At 37.9% G+C, this 20,032-nt stretch overlaps 1 protein-coding gene across 6 annotated transcripts in view; it reads left to right on the top strand.

Annotated features, from left to right (window-relative positions):
* PPP2R2B (protein phosphatase 2 regulatory subunit Bbeta) overlaps nucleotides 1-20,032 on the top strand; it is a 476,855-nt gene that overhangs the window by 399,038 nt on the left and 57,785 nt on the right. For all 6 annotated transcript variants that reach the window (XM_051978669.1, XM_051978671.1, XM_051978672.1 and 3 more), the window contains one exon: nucleotides 15,716-15,893. In XM_051978669.1, coding sequence (XP_051834629.1) covers nucleotides 15,716-15,893 — 178 coding nt within the window. The remainder of the gene's footprint in view (nucleotides 1-15,715; nucleotides 15,894-20,032) is intronic.

Raw genomic sequence — 20,032 nt, 5'->3', positions numbered from 1 at the left:
TTTTATAATCTGACAGCAGTATGGTAAATTTTATATATCATTTTCATTTTGAATTGACTTAGATCTTTCTGGATTAAATATGTTTTCTGTATGCTGTGTTTAGTTAGGTTTTACTTTTTACTCTAAGGTATGGTTGTTTTTCACTTTATTGGAGAGCTCAATCCATTTTCATTTAGCATTTCAGTTGTTAGGCTTATCTTTTCTTCATACATATTTTCTTATTATGTCTATTATCAATCCACACTCAGGCAGTGTGACAAAAGATCCTGTTTGTACATTAATATTACATAATATTCTATGTTAATAACTTTGTAAGTTTCTTTCATGGTTTTTTACTCTCAGAAGAAATATCTTAAGATATCTCAAGAAACATGTTCTTGATTTCATGAATTATGCTATTTAGATTCTTTAATTTTTCTAAATTTTCTTAGATATCAGGAATCCTGAGATGACTATATTATTGATACATTCTTCAGATCTGTTACCTGGGTATTCATTTTCCTAGTAATTTAGGCATATTGGTGTTTTTTAAAAAACTATTTCCAGTTGCTTCTAATCTGTGTGAGGTCTTATTTTTAACTGTAGTAAGCTGCTTAGTAAAATATGGATTTTTTGGAAACTTTCTATTATATTTTCTTCATGATTTTCTTCTGATCTTTTACAATTCTGCTGTAATTTCTTTTTTAGGTTTTTTTTCTTTTAAGAAAGTATATTGTGTGTATAAGAAATTATATTCATTAGTGTCCACCTTTTCTTTACTTCCTTGTAAATTGTTCTTTTGTTCTGTGCTGCATATCTTTTTTATTTTATTCTTTTTCTCCTCTTTCATCCCTCCAACCCCCAAGCAGGCTATATAGTTAAGAAAGGATAAATTTATGTATACATATATAGATTATATATACACACATACCTCTCCCCCCCAATTGTGCTGTAATTGCTTACTATGATATTTTGCTTTTTCCTCTCTTATTTTCCTCTTTTTTATTCTTTTGACTCTAGTGTCAGTTCTTACTTAATATGTTTATTGTGTCATTGCCCAATTTGAGAATGACTTCTGGTCTATCTTGGGTAGTTTCTATTTCTACCCACACTGGATCAGGAACTCAAACTGATTCTGTTGTTTAAGAATATTTTTATTGTATCAATGATATGTTCAGGGTAGCAATTCCTAGTTCCAAATGATGTGATTGAGGTTCAGGCACCAAATGTTGGGGTTCAGTCATGTGAAGATTCACAATGGCCATTCTCTTTGGCAAAAAGTAGGTTTATTTTGGAGAAAAGGTTACAAACAAAATGAAGAGATACAATAAACACCAGATAAATATGGTAAATATGAAATAGAATTGGGAGAGACATCAAAGTGATTTTAACAATTAGCAATGGAAAAGTCAAGTTCCCTAATGGAACTCACAATTATCCAGGAGAAAGGAAATACCACGAGACATAGAAGAGGGGTGAGGAAAAAGGCACCATGAGGCAGAACTCCACCATGGCAAGCTTAACACAGGAGAAATTCAGTAAAGATGACATGAACCACTTAGAAGTGGTTCCTTCTAAGATTACATGAAATTAGTGTGTAGTACTTAGCAAAAAATATCTAAGAAAAAGCTTAGATAGGTTTCAGACTCATGAAATGGGAAAGCCATTTAAATCTGAATCCCTGTTCAGTTTCAGGGGTCACTTAACTTCTGTTTGCCTCAGTTTCCTCATCTATAAAATGGGGATGATAATAGCATCTATCTCCCAGGGTTATTGTGAGAATCTAGTGAAATAATAATTATAAGAATACTTATTATTTTGTCTGATACCTGGTAAATGCTATATGTGGGATACCCACAATTTCCACAGAGAATGGGATCATAAGACTGAACTATTCCCCATCAGTGCCCTTCCCTGCTTGCCTCAGGGAATAATTTTATTAGTACTTTAGGTTCTCTTTGCCAATCCCACCTAGCGAACCAGGACCAAATCATCAGGGAGAGCAACTTGGAACAATAAAAAGATCACTGTCTTTGGAGGCTGAGGATTCATATCCCAACTCTGCCGCTTAACCAGCTGAATGGCATTGAAAAAGTCACTGAACTCTGAGCAAAAGTTTCCTCATTTTTAAAATGAAGGATTAAACCAGATCTCTAATGTCACCTCCCACTCTAAATCTATGGTTCTCTCTAGAATTCTCACTTTGCTTTGCTCATTCAAAAATCTGGTTGGTTTTTATTTGCTTATGTGATCTCTGTGGTTCCTTCTAAGATTACATGAAATTAATATGTAGCACTTAGCAAAAAATATCCTGCTTCTTAGACAGGTTTCAGACTCATGAAGTACAAATTCCATCCAATTTCCTTTGGCACAATGAGTAGAGCAATGGGCCTAGAGTCAGGAAAATTAAACTTCAAATCTAGATTCATGTATTTACTGGCTATGTGACTCTGGGGAAGGCATTAAAGTCTGAACTCCTATTCAGTTACAGGGGTTGCTGAACCCCTGTTAAGTTTCAGGGGTCACTTAATTCCTGTTTGCCTCAGTTTCCTCATCTATAAAATGGGGATGATAATAGCATCTACCTCCCAGGGTTATTGTGAGGATCAAGTGAAATAATATTTATAAAAATACTTAGTATTTTGCCTGGCACCTGGTAAATGCTATATTAATATTAATATTTATCTAATTAGCTGTCATCCTCTGTAAAACAAGAGAATTACAGTCAATAACTGTTAACATATTCCTTTCAGCTCTAAATCTATGATCCTTTGAGAGTGGTATGACTCTTCATATTAAGGAAGGAATGTGGACTAAATTGTTACTGTTGGGTCATATTTTAGTCATGACCCCACTTGGGCTTTTTTTTTTAGCAAAGACACCTGAGTGGTTTGCCGTTTCATTCTCCAGTTCATCTCACATGTGAAGAAACTTTGGCAAACAGGGTTAAGTGACTTGACCAAGTTCACACAGCTATTAAGTATCCGAGGACAGATTTGAATTCAAGAAGATAAGTCTTCCCCAACCAGACCTGGTACTCTATCTACTGCATCACTTAGCTTCCCAAGCTATATTATATTTTATATATTTTCAGCGGTAATGGTTACTATAAAAAGATTTTTCATGAAGGCTCTCAGCTTGTCAGAAAAATAACTAATAACTGCTAGCAATTAACAATGCAAAACTGTTTCCATCACCTAGATTTTTTTGGGGAAAATATACTGGGTGACTTAATATTGTCAAATAATAATGTGACAAACCAAACATATAGTAGCAATACAATTGTTCCTGGACTTCCTTAAAGAATACTGTACTATGTTAGAAGGTGCATGCAACATTTGGTATAACTTTTGGAGGTTGTAGTGGGGGAGTTCTGCCTTTCCCCATTGCCCTTTTAGACAGAAACTTGAACTAACATCTCCCCTCTTCCCTCAACTATTTTTGACCTTGATGAAAACTATCTGATCCTGCTTCACCTTTTTGTTAAAAGGAAAGAGCTTAAAGCACCATTTAAATCCTCAGTTTTCTTATTTGGAACATGAGGGAGGACTAGGCTAATCTAAAAAGTTCCTCCCAGCTTTAACATTCCAAACTATTGTTTCTGCTACTTCATTAGGATGTGTTAGAATTTCTCCTCTTTTCTCTTTTGCAATAAAAACTTCAAAAAAATAAATTGGGTGTATGAGGAGAGTAAGTGCCAAGGAAAAGTGATGTTAGTAGACAATGAAAATGCCTGGGAGAGAAAACAAACAACTGAAAATGGCAGAATTCACGTCAAGATAATTAGATAATAAGTTTATCTTCTCAGGGAAAGGTATTTCTTCTCATCTTCTGAGAGAAGCTTCATAAAACAAAGTTACAGAGAGCATGAAATTTTAAGTCCGCCATGAAAAGAGTCTTTGATGCCTTTTGGTTTGAAAAAATACTAAGTCCCCAGGAAGCTTTCATGGTTTGTATTATTTCTGCCTCTGAAGCAGAAGGTAGCTCTTCTGGAATGCCAAATATAAAGGAAGAAAATAATTCTCCTTTCAGGTAGTTATAAGTTCTAAAAGCAAAATGTTCTCTTACCTCCATCTTATGGGCAGCAGATATGTTTGATTTTCCTGTACAACAGCTTTAAAAATACAAGTTTGATCAATCAAGAGATCAGAGACACTACCCTGTAAAGCTGGATCTCATAAAGAATTAACATTATACATATTTGCCCATCAGTACTTACATGCCTGGGAAGCAGGCCGCCAGGGTCTTATAGATTGATTTTTGAACTGTCTAATGGAATAAATGAAATGCAATGATTTAGGAATGATATCATTCCTAAACAAAGAGTTAGCATGTCTTGGAGGTCTTTGTCCAGGTGTGGAAGCAAGGCAACAAGCATTTATTAAGATTTGACTAGGTACCAAACTGTAGTAAGTGCTAGGGATACAAAATACAGAAAGATGGTACCTGTCAATAAGGAGCTTATACTCTAATAGGGAAAGACTATACATAAAAGGAAGCTGAAGAACAGATGACATTTTCATAGCTTCAAATCAGAATATATAAGAAAACTGATCTCAGCTTCTCAAAATGGACACTCCCCAAGAAAAATTCACCAATGGGCGAAAGGAGCCTAATGGTGAAGGGAAAAACATTCCAGGATGGGAAGGTCACAGCAACCAATGGATGTTCCAGTGTAAAAAATGACCCATAATTTGAAGTTTAATATCAAAATCTGGAAAAATAGAAGAAAAGCCGGGAGAAAAATCTCATCTTCTTCTTTTATAAATGGGCCTTAGCCACTTTACAAGGATGGTATGGACTAAAATCATTCAGAATTTTAACAAGGATAATTTTCACCAGCGACAAAAATAGTTGTTGGTTTGTTTTTTGGTTTTTGTTTTTGGAGGAATGAGAGAAAAAATGATGGTCTAAGTCTCAATCTAAAGGGACAAAGGGAGAAGGCAGGGCTTCCCTCCCACAGTTATACCATTGTGACAAGTCCCTGGGAGGGGGTAGGGAACAGATATCCCAAAGGCAGTTGTGCTGCTTGAGGTAGGAGATGAGATATAAGGAAGGTAGTTACCCTGTGAATAAAGTAACATCTTCTTAATCCATGTCATTGCACATGGACAAAGCCTTTGTTGTTTCTATGCTAGGAGTATGGACCTATTTCAGGCAGTCAATAAACATTTATTAAGTCCCTACTATGGACTGGGCACTATGTTAAGTGCTAGGGATAGAAAGGCATTTGAAGTGAATGACAGGGATAGAAGATATGAGTAGGGCATGATAAAGTCCAAAGAAGTACAACTATCTGGGAAATGAGCAGTGACTGAACTGGGCTCCCTCCTTAAATGGAGATTCTGGAAAGAAAAGTTTCTGTTCTCCATCTTAGAGGGAAGAAAGAGCCCCTATAGTAGGAAGCATTTTTTTCTCAATAATATTTTATTTTTCAAAATACACGTAAAGATAATGTTCAACATTGATTTTTGTAAAACTGTGTTCCAAAATTTTCTCCCTCTATCCGTTACCTCCCCTTTCCATAAGATAGCAAGTAATCTGATATAGGTTACATATATATGTGCAATTCTCTTAAACTTATTTCCGTATTTGTCATGTTATAGTGAGTAAGAAAAATCAAACCAAAAAAACCACTAGAAAGAAAAAGCAAGCCAACAAGATAAACAAAACTATGAAAATTCTATGCTTCAGTGAACAATCGACTCCCTAGTTTTCTGCATTTTCCATTCCAAGTCTATTGGAATTGCCTTGAATCACTGCATTGTTGAAAATAGCCAAGTCCATCCCATCGTGTAATCTTCTTGTTATTGTATACAAAGTTAGGAGTAAGAAGGATTGATGAGATATTAGCCCTATCTTGTTTGGTAGAGAAGTGCAGTGGGGTGTTTTGAAAGGATCTTTTTACACCCTTAGGTGAAAATACTCTAGAAGCCCTACCTTTATAGTCCTGTGGAGTGAGTGTGGGTATGAGAAGGGTAAGGTTTAGATGTATTGCCACACTTTACATTTATAAGAGCACCATGCAGAGTTAACTTAAGGAAGCAAAAACACAAGACAAAAAAAAATGGACATTATTTCCTTCCATAAATACTTATTTTCCATGAGTAGAAACATGTTTTTTGTTAAATTCTCAGAAGATTTTCCTATAAAATCATAAAAGATTTTTCCACATAAACTCGACGTGAGCTTCCTTTCAGGAAGAATTCTTAACCCTGAATCTAGAGTTTCTTTGGCAAAGAGATCCTAGCTCCAAATATAATTTACTTTGTGGTGCTCCTGAATGTGAATCTGCATTTCCTTTGAGGAATATTTCTTAGGATCATAGATCTAGAGCAGAATGGGACATTAAAGGTCATCCATTCTAATCTCCTTATTTTTCAGATGAACAAGCAAGCTGAGAAATGTTAAGTGGTTTGTAAACGAACACATAGTAAGTGTCTGAGGCAGTCTTCTTGACCCCAAACACCGTACTCTATCCCCTGTGCCACTTAGCTAGCAAACTAGAGCCTGTTATGAACCACAAGACCCACGGGATCCAGGAGAATTTTTCCTCTAAAACCTTGTGAAAATCATTCTAGTAAAAGCTAGCTAGAAAGACCAAAAGGAAAGCTTAAGAGAACTGACTGCTGGTACATGCAAACAGGGAAATGTATGCATTGTTTTTTTTTTCTATTTAAATAACTAAGGTTGAAGCAAAACCTGTTTGAGTGTTACTCCTATACAGGAAAAAACAACTTAGCTGTCTAAATATGGGCCAAGGCCAGCCTGTTTCTCCTGCTTTTTGATATATATCTACCAAATGTCTGGGGGAAAATATGGTTTTCACCCAGAGGGAGAATTAATGCTTCAGTAATTCTCTGAGGGAGAGGCTACCTCTCAGTGAGTAGCATTGGCAAGATCACCCTAGGGCACAATAGACAAGTCCCAACACCAACATGGCCCAATATTTCCAAATGCCATTCTTCATATTTTTTGTTTTGTTTTTAAGAAAGAAAAATTAAGACACATTTTTAAAGATGAAAAATGACTGGTATTCTTCCTCCTGAAACTAGAAGGTAATTTAATTTGTTTGTGGTTTATTTTATTTGACAGCCCTTTGTATGCAGTTGATTTGGTTTGTTACACTGAATTACCCTTTAATAATGGGCACATATGATGCCAGCTACTGCTCTGCCAGTTAGTACAATAATTGAATAAGGAATACATTTAGGAGTGTCCATATTGTTCAAGATTTTCATGACAATGAAGGTAGGGACTATATGAATGGTCTCTAACAAGAAGAGCTTTATGTTTTGAGGAGGAGAGGAGGAGGAGAAAAGAAGAAAAACAATTAATTGCTACTCGGTGATCAGCCATTTCACAAGCCATTTTCACTGAGCAGTTGCTAAGTGCCTAACTTGTGAGAGAATTCATTGCCTTCCTTGTTTGTTCCCTGTGTCTGGCTTGGTTTCTATTGGCTAGGTGGGAGTTGCCCCCTGAGGAATAAAGGGCAATTCCCATTGATCTAAAATTCATTTTCATGCTTTTATATCTATTCTTGTTTTGGGGACTCTTCATGGAATTCCAATTCCTAAGGAGAGGGTAGGATCAATCTTTTGAAACTTCATATTTCCTTCAGATAGTCCTCCTTTTACCAAACTCTGTCCTCAATCCAGCTTTCCCCCCTTCAGAAAAGGGAGAGATGTTCTTACTTCTAGGTAGGGCTATGAGTTAACAGGCAAATCTGCCTGAGGCTTTTTGAGGTCTTACCCTGATGAGGATGATTGGGATCTGTGATGGACATCATTATGGTGGAAGACTAGTAATTTGTCTCTAAGGAGTTTTATATGGGGCAAAGGTATGGTCAAAGCATCATGTCCTAGTTCATAGCATCTTAGATTTGGGACTGAATGAGACCTCAAAGAATTTCTAGCCTAATCCTTTTGGATTATGGATAAGGACACTGTGAGGTCAAAAAAGAATGATTTGCTCAGTCACAAAGCTCAAAAGCATCCTGTGTGAGGTGATGGATGGATGCTGGCCATGTGAAATGTGAGGAAAGGTAACTCCATTTTTGCATCTCTGCTTTGTATTTGACCATGTGATACACAACATGAAACGAACGATTTGAAGAGGGAGTGAATTTAGAAAAAAAACTCATTGGACTTGAATCCTGGATTTTTGATTGTGTGATACTGAGCAAATCATTTAATTTCTGGGGACTTCAATTTCCCATTCTTAATTGTAAAATAAGAGTAACGATACTTTCTTTAAATCTCCTACCTCACAGAGATATAATAGGATTCAAACGAGATTAGTATGTCTGAAAGCATTTTGAAAATTATGAAGTGCTCTACACATCTAAGTTATTATATTTGTTTTGCCCCTACTATGGGGATTATAATGGATAAATATTTTCTTAGTTATCACCTTTGAATTATAAAAAGGAAAATGGCACATATGATTGCTGTTCTCTATCAGTTTTGACCTCAGGACTAGTAAGCAAAGAAAAATTCTTTCCTAGCTCAAGTGTGTCTCTAGGCATTCTGACCTACCCCCCCTCCTTATCTTCCCCTCCTATCTATCCATCTCTTTCTCTCTTAAAGGCATTGTCTTGAAATCTATCACTTGCTGGAGTGCTGAAGGTTGCCATGGTAAACACAGCTGTGTTGTCTTGTGTGATAAGTAAACAGGTACATGGAGGCATCTTGTCCTTGGTCCACCTGCTGTTCATTTTTATATGTGCCACTCAGAAAGAGCTTGGAAATGGCCCACATTTTCCAGGCCTGGACTTGATTGCTGATGTATGTCTCCATAGTGGCGCATTCTGACCTATAGATGTGCACTTAGGCTGTTGTGAAACATTGTGAAGAATTACTGGCGAGGTCACCAAATAAACCGAATGACTACAGCATTTATTTTGCTGGTAAATGGGTTTGAGAAGAGAAAAGATGATGCAGTATTTCCCAAGAGGGAGGGTAGGAAAAGATATTGAGAAAGAAACTGTGTGTTCACGGGGGTGGGGAGGAATGAAAGGAACAAGAAAGCAGCATGGAGCTTCCAGGAAAGAGAGCAAATCAAAAAGAATGGGGGATTCCTTTAGTTCCTTAGGCTCTCTGTAGTTCCAAACCAAACCTAAGACAATAGCTTCCCTTACCATTTTCTAATCATGCCCCTGATTTCTACCATGCTTTCTCTGGACCTCTAGCAGGTCACCAGAATACCTTTATTTTGGTCATTCCCTTTTCTGACAGGTGAACCAACACAAAAGCAAACTGAACACTAAATCTTAAATCTAAGTCCTTGCTATACTCTTTGTTACCTGTAAAACCATGGGAGACTCACTTAATTCCTCTGGAACTAGGTTTTCATCTCAGTATAATAGAGAGTGTATATAGGATCACTGGATTAGAGATAAGAAACCTGGGGTGCCTTTCTCTGTTGTTTCTTTTCCTGGCCCCTGGCTGCCCAAAACTCCTCTGGGCTGCTTGATTGCTCACATAGCTTTGATGAAATAGCCACCAATTCTATTCTTTCCAGTGAGATGAAGGATTTTTAGGTCTTTCTATCCACCACTACCTCCAACCTTCCAACCTTCCTCACTTTGATGCCCTCCAGCCTCCTGGCCTGAAAAGTCTTTTCTGATCACCCTTAAGGTTACTGCTTTCCTTCTATTGATCACCTCCAATTTCTGCTGTGTATATATATATTTGTATACAATTGCATATATATTCTGTTTCCCCATTTGATGATAAGGCACTATCTGTTGAATTTGTATACCCAAGCTTTTAGCTCTGTACCTGGCACACTGTAGATACTTAATAAAGGCTTTCTCATTCATTCATTCATTCATAGTCCAACCCCTTCGTTTTAGAAATGGGGAAAGGTGCAGAGAGATTAATGGCTTGCCTACTACATATAAAAGCATTATTATCCCCATTTCACAGAAGATGAAATAGAGATTCTCAAAGGATTTTAGTTCTCTAAGGAATTGTGCTTGGTCTCACATCTGTCTAATAAGTATCCAAGCTGAGAGTTGATTAGGCCTCCTAATTCCAAATGCAAGGATCTTTCCTTTCCACAAAGCAGCGTCTCCATACTGCTATTTAACAATTCAAAGCACTTTCAAAAGCACTGACTCCTTAATTTCCAGTGCTTATTTAGGGGGGGTCCCTAATTAGGGGCAGAAGCTAAAGAAATCCATAGTCAAAGTCATACCCTTTAACCAGAGAGATGGATAGACTGACTTTTTAAATAGCTGTTAATATTCCTAAATTTGGGAAGGATAACTTCTTGTCTTTTGGAGGAATGATGGCCAGAGCAGGGAGGAAATAGCAGTTTTATTCAGAGCATACCCACCTCTTCCTCACCCCAATTTATGTGTCTGGCTGTCAAATCCTTCTTTTATTCCCCTTGTGGGGACACCACAAGTCAGACTTTACTTTTGCACCACAGATAGTAGAGGAAGGTATCTACAACGAACCACTTCCCATCCTCTCTTGGCAAAACCTGAGCCCCCATACCTCAGTGGCTACCCAGAGACTTTCAGTGGCAAATGATGCCTCATTGAATATGTCAGCCTGAATTATCGTGCAGGCTCATCACATTAAGCGGAGGCTCTGGCCTGGCAGTTTCTGTGTTCTGGGTGCCTGATTCAGCCGTCGTGCTGCCTCCCCCACTTCAGTAGCCCTGGGAAATACCAAGCATCAGATAATGTCCTGGAATGATGGGAGTGCCCACAGGTCCTATTTTTCCTGTTGCCTTGTAGAGTGTTCCCTAAACACAGGTATCCAAATACCTAATTGCTTCTTCCTGTGGGAGAGGAAATCATAACAAAAATAAATTATATTTACACAGTACATTACAGTCATCAAGAGTTTCCTTCACAAAAACCTTGTAAGTCTGGAAATGAAAATATTTTCACCCCTTTTTTTCCATTGAGGAAACTGAGGCCTATAAATTTTTCCCAGGATTTTATTTAACACATAGCAAATACTTCATAAATGCTTTTTCATTCATTCATTCATTCCAAGTTCACATAGCTGATGAGTAGCAGAACCAGATATGATCCCAGATCTCATGCTTTTTCAACCATTCCCCAAACTGTAAAAGCTTTAGAGATTAATTTCCTTTTGTACCTGGAAGGCAAAAGCATGTGATGTATTTTAAATATTGGAATGTTGAAGTAAATAGTTTCTCGAATGTGAACTATCTGCATTTTTGTTTTTCTTCCCGGGTTATTTATACCTTCTGAATCCAATTCTCCCTATGCAACAAGAGAACTGTTCGGTTCTGCAAACATATATTGTATCTAGGATATACTGCAACATATCCAACATATAGACGACTGCTTGTTATCTAGGGGAGGGGGTGGAGGGAGGGAGGGAAAAAAAATCGGAACAGAAACGAGTGTCAATATAAAGTAATTATTAAATAAAAATTTAAAAAAAAAGTAAATAGTTTCTGCAATGTTCAAATACCCCAGACACCTAACTAACTAGTCCTCATCTTTGGCCAGAGATATATGAAGAGGAATATTTCTATAATAACAACAACTCCTACTACTACTAAAAGTTACCACTTATACAGTCCTTTAAGCCTTGGTGGGTTCTGAGGTGGGGACAGACGTGTGGAGTGTTGTGCTTTAAGTTTTCAAGGTGCTTTGTATATCATGTACATTTATCTCTACAGATAAATGGTGTGTCATTTAATCTTCACAACTGCCATATTGGTACTATTATTATCCTCATTTTACAGATGAAGAAATTGGGACTAAGTTGGATGACTTGCCTATGTATTAAAAGGAAACTTCTTTGTTCAAGGGCAAAACTCAGGAAAAAAGAGAATTTAAAGGAGTTGATTAAGAAATATGTCAAAGTAGCAACACATTGATGAGTAAAGGGCAGCTGGAATCAACTTTTATTGATAACTTTTCCTTTGCTGAGGCAATTAGGATTAAGTGACATGTCCAAGGTTACACAGCTAGTAAATGTTAAGTGTCTAAGGCTGAATTTAAACTCCAGTTCTCTTGATTCCAGGACTGGTGCCATCTAGCAGCCCCTATTGCTAACTTTTGCAATTCAGATAGGTCCACATCAGCAAAAAGGCATGGGCTATTGCATCTTAGTCCCAGCCCAATTGCAGCATTTTAAGGAAATGAAATTTTGAATAAGGGGAAGGGGTTTCTACATGCTGGCTAACAATTGGGGGATGACCCCGTACATGTTGGACTGAGTGATGGCTGCATCTCCCAACATGGATCAACACACAGGCCTGGAATGGGATCATGAGCTACCATAAATCAGACAGGATATGAATTCAGGTCATCCTAACTCCATGCTCGTACTCTTTATCTGCTACCCCATCTAGTGGCAATTTAATCATATTTAGCATTTTAACAACTTTGACATCATTTCCTCTGGTACAAACTAGCCTTCAAGACAGAATTAGAAAATATTAATACCTATATTTTGTTGATTGTATAATATAATTGTCAGCCCAAAGGTGTCAAATCATTAACCTTAAATCATAGAACTCATCAGTGCTAAACCTACCAGGTCTTCTAACTCTTCAAAATATAAGAATCTTTCCACAAAATGATAAACCATTTCCAGGAGGAATAAATATTATAGGGCCTAGTATATCTGAAAGAAATCTTAAAGGAGGGAAAAGGACCCACATGTGCAAAAATGTTCATAGCAGCCCTTTTTATGTTGGCTAGAAATTGGAAAATGAATGGATGCCCATCAATTGGAGAATGGTTGGGTAAATTGTGGTATATGAATGTTATGGAATACTATTGTTCTGTAAGAAATGATCAGAAGGATGATTTCAGAGAGGCCTTGGAGAGACTTACATGATCTGATGCTGAATAAAGTGAACAGAACCAAGAGAATATTGTACAAAGTAACAAGATTATGTAATGATTAGCTGCAATGGACTTGACTCTTTTCAAGTGATCCAAGGCAATTCCAGTAGACTTGCGATGGAGAGAGCCATTTGTACACAGAGAGAACTATGGAGATTAAATGTGGATCAAAGCAAAGCATAGTGTTTTCACTTTTTGTTATTGTTGTTTGCTTGTTTTTCTTTCTTGTGATTTGTTCCCCTTTTGATCTGATTTTCTTGTGTAGCATGATATATATGGAAATATGTCTAGAACATCTGTACATATTTAATTTATATTGGATTGCTTGCTGACTTAGAGAAGGAGAGGAGAAAAGAGGGAGAAAAATATGAAACACAAGGTTTTACTATTTTGGCATGTATTTGGAAAAACAAAATACTTTAAAAAAGATTATAGGACCTAGATACAGTGCTGAAAGGGACTTTATAGAACTGTTAATCCAATCCTTTCATTTTACAGATGAGGAAATGAGGCTCTGAGAGATTGAGTTCAAAGTCACAGTAAATGACAAGAGTGGGACTTGAACTATATCTTATAAATCCATGTTTCACGTCTATTCCAGCAGGCTATTATGAAAAATAGTAAGAGCCTACATCAGGCAATGTCAAAGGAGAAAAGGAAGCATATGTAGAGATGCTAGGAAGGTAGGAACAACAGTGATTTAACAACCAATTAAATGTGAAGGTTGAAAGTGAGGAATTAATGGCATCTAGGTGGCAAACCTAGGTAAGTGACAGAGGGTAATGGTGTCCTCGTAGTAAGAAAGAAAATTAGGAATCAGGTGGGGGAGAGAGAAGACAAATTCTGTTTTGGAAATTTTAGATGTAAGATGTCTATAGGACATCTAGATGTCCAATGAGCAAATGGAAATGTGAAACTTTGGGTTTGTGCTGGTTAAAGAGATCTAAAAATCATCTACAGAGAAATAATTGAATCCAAAAGAGATAATCAGATAAACAAACAAAATAAGACCCAGATAAGACCCACAAGGGATACCATTTTAGCGACCATGACTTCTAGATGAAGGTCCAGCAAAGGAGATTGAGATGCACCCAGAGAAATGGTTACCAATAAAGCAGAGGGCATCCAGGACACTGTGACTGGCAGTGTCAAAGGCTATAGATAGATCTCACTACTTGATCTTCTCTTGATTTCCCTCTTTTTGCTTTTTTCTTACTTTATTGACATCCTCAGATTCCTTTGCCAGATCTTTATCTAAGTCCTGTCTACTAAGAGTGAATTTTCCTCAAGATTGTATCTGAGGCCTTCTTCTCTTATACTAGTTCACCAGGTAAAAGGATGAGGATTGAGAAAAGGCCATTAAATTGGACAATTAAGAGATCATTTGGAAAGGGCAGTTTTCAGTTGAATTTGAAGTTCTGAAGCTAGGCTTTGCCCTGCCACTCCAGCCAAAAATGATTAGAATCAATCCTATACATGGCCTCTCATATAGCTTAGTACCCCTCACTACAGGCCTTCAATCAAAGGCTGGATGACCACTTGTCAGGCAGGAGATTCTTGTTCAGGTATATATTATACTAGTTAGCTCCTGAGACCTCTTCCAACTTTGAGACTTGCCTCAAATTGCTCTCCGCCCTGTAGGTCAGATGTTGACAGTCATTATAAAGTTTCCCATGGACAAGGATATCTGTAGCAAAGATAAACAAGAAACCAAATGAATAATCCTGGTTCCTTTGAAGTCAAGGGCAATTCTGAAAACAGAGCGGAGGGCTGGCTCCTAAGAGACTGTCATAATGAAAAAGTCACTGTCAGAAAGCCTGGGAAGGACATGAAAAACAATTTCATATGTTTGGCCCTTTAATGGAAGCAAAACAAGGAAAACCTGGGACCTCAGACCATTTTCTTTTCAAAGAACTAGTCTCTTGGCAACTGTGCCCTGCAGGTCTGACACTGGGCACTAAATTAAGATGTCAGCTTGGAGTTTGGCTTCAACCCAGGGGGTGGGGAAATAAGAGCAAAACAAAGAGAAAATCTTGAAAACTGTAACAATGGCAACAAAATGACTTCTCCAAACAAAGTTTTTCTTATCTCCTTGGGTCATCTCTCTTTTAGAGAGAGAGTTATTAATTTAAGAGAATGATTTTGGGGGGAGGAGGGGTATCACATGTATCAACACTGGCTTGACCATAGTATCCTGGCAACTGGGTAGTGGAGTGGGAGCTAATCCAATGGGAGAAGTAGTAGAATTTCTCTAAAACATAGAAAAAGAGTATAAAAGCGGGACTTTTTACTGGTTGATTAAGACAGTGCCTTTGGAAAAGACAGTGGACGTAGAGCTGAAACGGATTTTGAAAATCATCTAGCCTTTGCCCTTCCTGCATTTTACAGATAGGGATACTGAGGCCCAAGGAGTTTAAGTCACTTGCCCTGAATCACACTCTTGCTGTTATTGCTTCAAGTTCAAATTGAGTCAGGGATTCTCAAATCTTCCCACTACTTTTTACTTATTAAGCAAAATTCATGAATTAACATGAGGGGTTAAATAGAGAACCTGAGGCTGATGAGCGTGGTGGAAAATTCTTATGAGACTAAGCTGTGGACAGTTCCGAAGAGGGAATATGTTTTCTGAAAGATAGAGTTTCCAAAGCAGGACTTTGGTTCATTAGTGAAGTTTTTAGTGGCTAATAATAGGACTCTCACTAGTTCTCTTTCCTGTTCTCCAACTGAGACAAAAGCAAAGAATTCAATTTGAAGATGGGAAGAAAATTGCCTTAGCTGGCTTTGAGCTGAAGAGAATGCTTTTAATATGGTTTCCATGCCCACTGTTTTGAGAAACAGGATGCAATTTGCTCTATTCTAACATCCTTTGTCCATCGCCTTTTGCAGGTTCCTGTGCTGAGACCCATGGACCTGATGGTGGAAGCCACACCCAGAAGAGTATTTGCCAATGCACACACGTATCACATCAATTCCATATCGGTCAACAGTGATTATGAGACCTACATGTCAGCAGATGACCTGAGGATAAACTTATGGAACTTTGAAATAACCAATCAAAGTTTTAGTATCCTTTGTGGATTTTTATTATGGAATCATGCAGTGTCAGATGGGGAAGTGCCCTTGGTGACCATCCAATTCAACTCCCTTATTTTATAGAGAAGGAAACCGAGTTCCAAGAGGGGAACAACTGGGACTAGAAATTGGATCACTTGCCTTCCAGTCCAATGTTCCTTCCATTTTATCATGTTGGTCAAGTTATAGCATATTCAACCATCATAATTACACACAATAAAATTGTGAAATGACATTATTAGTCTACAAGGCTGATTACATAAAAACTTCCATCATACCAACAAAGGAACGATAGGGAGCTTCATCGCTTCTCAAGAAATTCTTTACAAGGGCAGCTAAGTGGGGCAGTGGGTAGAACACCAGTCCTGAAATCAGGAGGACCTGAGTTCAAATCTGGTCTCAGACATGAACACTTCCTAGCTGTAGGTCCCTGGGCAAGTCACTTAACCCCAACTGCCTCAGCCAAAAAAATTAAAATTAAAAACCAAGATAAGAAATTTTGTATAAAAGGTAATTCTTGGTAGGTAAGAACCATCTGGGCATATCTAGTGACATTTTGAAATGTCCATAGTAGGTGATGGAGTGTCTTATAGAAGCAGCAGAAGGTAAAAAGCCCAATAATAATAGAAATGAAAGAAAGAAATGAAAATATAATTATTGAAAAGTAAGGGGCTTCCTTGCAAAGTGTTGGGTACACTCATTGTTAAGTTCCAAACAGAGGATAAAAGCCCACTTATTACAAGTTATACTTATTATTATACTTATTACTTATTATTATAACATATTGGTTGTGGGTTAGTTTAGATCTCACCTTTTTAAACTGTGGTTCACACCCCTATATGAGGTCTCATAATTGAATGTGAGGGTCATACAATTATGATTTATTGTCAGCAAATATTTGATTTCTTGACTTATTCTATATACCTACATACTCATAAAAATTTCTCAGGCAAAAAGGGGTTGCAAGTAGAAAAGGTTTAAGAAGCCCTGGTCTAGATGGCCCTTCTAATGCAAAAATTGTGATTTTATATAATCATGTCATTTTTCTAAAGCTTTGCCTCACGACACCCCTGTGAGGTAGGTATCACACGTATTATTGTACCCACTGTACAGAGTGCTGCCCAGAATCCTAGCGAATGTGCTGTCGAGCCCGGTTTGGGCTCAGTCACCTATACATGAATGCAGCTCGTCAGGGTGCCCGCTAACATGGTGCCCATGGGTGGTGTTTTCTTCTCCTACTTCAGTTCTATTCCAAGAGACAGATGCCCAAATTCTGCTCATCCGGCTGTCATTCTACAGTTCTGCTCAGGTGACATGTTTGCTGAATTTTGCCTGCAGGGCTTAGGGCTGGGGGATGGGGATTTCTTTAGGGGATTTAGGAGGCAGATGCCTTGGGGAAAATGCGAAGGAGAAATATTAATAGTGTAATTTGAGTTATATTCTGCAGATGTGTGACAGACTGCCAGGTGCCAGCATACAAATGAGACCATGCCATTCACCCTTAAAGCAGCCATATGTAAAATAATAATTGTAATCATGAGAATAATGATAACTGATATCTATATAGTGCTTTTCAGCCAAACTGCCCTAAGCACTAAACAGACTTTACAAACTGAATCACTTTGCCCATTGTCACTGAGATGTCGCCACCTCTGGGTAGAGAGCAACCCCCTTTAAAATGGCCCTATAAAAATACTCCCCAGCTTGAAGGTCTTAAATACTTATGAATTTAACTCCAGCTTCTATAGCACCTTTTTCAAAATAAATCTCTATAGAACAAGAGAAACAGTTTAATGACAAACTAGAAAAGTAGATTCTTGGAATTTTACTTTTCCCCACTCACCATTGTTAACTTCTGCTCTACTGACCCCAATCATCTGGGGACCTTATTAAATCACCGATTCCATTCTAGGTTTCCTTTCTAACCCTGAAATCCAAACCTGTTCTATGATGCTGATCATTAGACCCTTGACATTAATTATGTGAGATCTTAGTGTTAAGATAGATCAAAGCAATCTCTTAGGACGAGGGCTAGGTGCTCAGGACTGATCCTCAGCAACTTGTGCTATTCATTTTTTTTCTAGCATCTATGGTACTCCCAAGCTCAGAACATCCAGAAATTAATTTTGCCCTTTAAGAAGTCTTATGGCATAATTAATAGCCTACGAGTCCTGCTCAATAGGACCCAGTGATGGACAAATTAATTTCTTGGAACCACAGTTTTCTTCTCTGTAAAATGAGGTTATTACTATCTATTGCACTTTACTCAAAGAGTGGATGTGAAGCTCTAATGGAGAAGAGCTATAAAAAAGCCAGTTATTGTTATTTCATCCAGGTGGTACAGTAGATAGAGCACTGATCCTGAAGTCAAGAATACCTAAATTCAATATAGCTTCAGACACTAGCTGTGTGGCTCTGGGAAAGTTAATTAACCTTTCTTTTTGCCTGAGATACCTCATCTGTAATATGGGGATAATAATAACACCTGTCTTCCAGAGTGATTGTGAGGATTGATGAACTAATAGTTGTAAAGCTTAGCATATAGTAAGCACTACATAAATGTTGGCTAGTAATAATAGTATCAGAAATAATTTGATCTTTTGAATAGAGGAAATTAATACTTAAAGGGGGAAATTATGTCAATAGGATAAATGTGTTTTGACTTAAAGGGGTCCTTTTCCATTAGTTTGTCCCCTTCACCATCTTGAGAGAGAATCAAACTGTTAAAATTAAAATAAAGTTGCTATCTTTGATATAATAAAATCATATTTCTATCCCATGTCCAGTAGGGGCTATGTTATAATTGCTTTGTCAGCCCTGAGGATGAATTGCCCCATCCTGTCATTTGATCCTGTTGGTGACCTGTCATGGAAAAAACAGAGAATTCCACCTGTGACAATCAGAGTATTTCTGAAGGTGGCGGTCACTAGACTGCTGAGGGAACTTACCTGTGACCTGGGCCTTATCCATGCCTTAGCTGAGAGGAACCTTAACTGTGCAATTGAGAATGATATGTTGATCTCATGCTCATCTCAAGACATCAGGTGTCTCCTTTGCTATGAGAAGCTCTTCCCCTACTAAGGGACAGCGACTTTCCATTAAGCATGTATGACTGAGGAAGGTTTTCCTGGGAAGATCTGGCCAGCATGAGACTTCCTATGCTGCCTTCTTGGTAGTCCTGCCAGGGAGTCAGAAGAACGAAATTCTCTCCAGTTAGCATGCGGAGGAAATGGAGCAGTCCTTCTGAGATGTAGATTATTGATACAGCGTGTAGCACCATGTGCAGAAATCATCCCCCATTCCTTAGCAGTGCCTTTAAAGGCCCTGGGCTTAGCACAAGAGGCTTCCAGGTGTCTTGCACATCTGAGATCCACCTTGGGACCTTCAACTCTGAGCTGGGTTAGGGGGCCAGAATTTCTCCTTCCACTGGAAAGGAAATAGTTTTTTTATTGCATCTCAGCAGATGGGAGGAGGCTTTGCTACTGCAGGGCCAGCTTGGGGCAGAATTGTGAAGTCAACAGTTTATCATCACTGCTCCTGCCCACCCCATCCTTTTTAGAGCCTTTCCTTCCCTACCTTAATAGCACTTAGACTATATTTCATCCATAAAGACATTCTTACTGTTCTCATTACTGGAGCTGCTAACCCAGTATTGTCATTTTCTTCAGTCTTGCAGTCATCCAGGAATATCACCAGCTAAACTTATCACTAAGTTTCCAAAAATCATCGTCATAAATTTAGACCTAATAGGAGTCTAGAGGCTGTCTTCTTCAGCCCCTTCATTTAAAGTTGAGGAACTCCAGCCAAAATTGGTTAAGGGAAGTGCCTTTGATCACATAAGAAGAACTAGAATTCAAATGCACATCCTACACCCCAAAAGCAAATGGGAATACAATGGAAATGGTACCGGGATGCCCCTTCTGGGGAGTTTATATTTCTAAAGGGCACACCAGAAGGAAAGGTATTTTCTTTTAATTTTAGGAAAATTTAAGGAAAGGTATCACCTGAATTGGGGACAGAAGACATTAACAATGCCCTTCTCATCATCAAGAACACAGGATCTGGAATCAGGACCTGGGTTCAAATCTCTACTCTGATACTATTTATGTGAACTCTGACTTTTATGTACCA

Source organism: Antechinus flavipes, chromosome 2, assembly GCF_016432865.1.
Source record: "Antechinus flavipes isolate AdamAnt ecotype Samford, QLD, Australia chromosome 2, AdamAnt_v2, whole genome shotgun sequence".
NCBI classification, from domain to species: Eukaryota; Metazoa; Chordata; class Mammalia; order Dasyuromorphia; family Dasyuridae; genus Antechinus; species Antechinus flavipes.
Note: the sequence above shows the minus strand (reverse complement) of the source record. Positions and strands in the feature narration are given on the sequence as shown.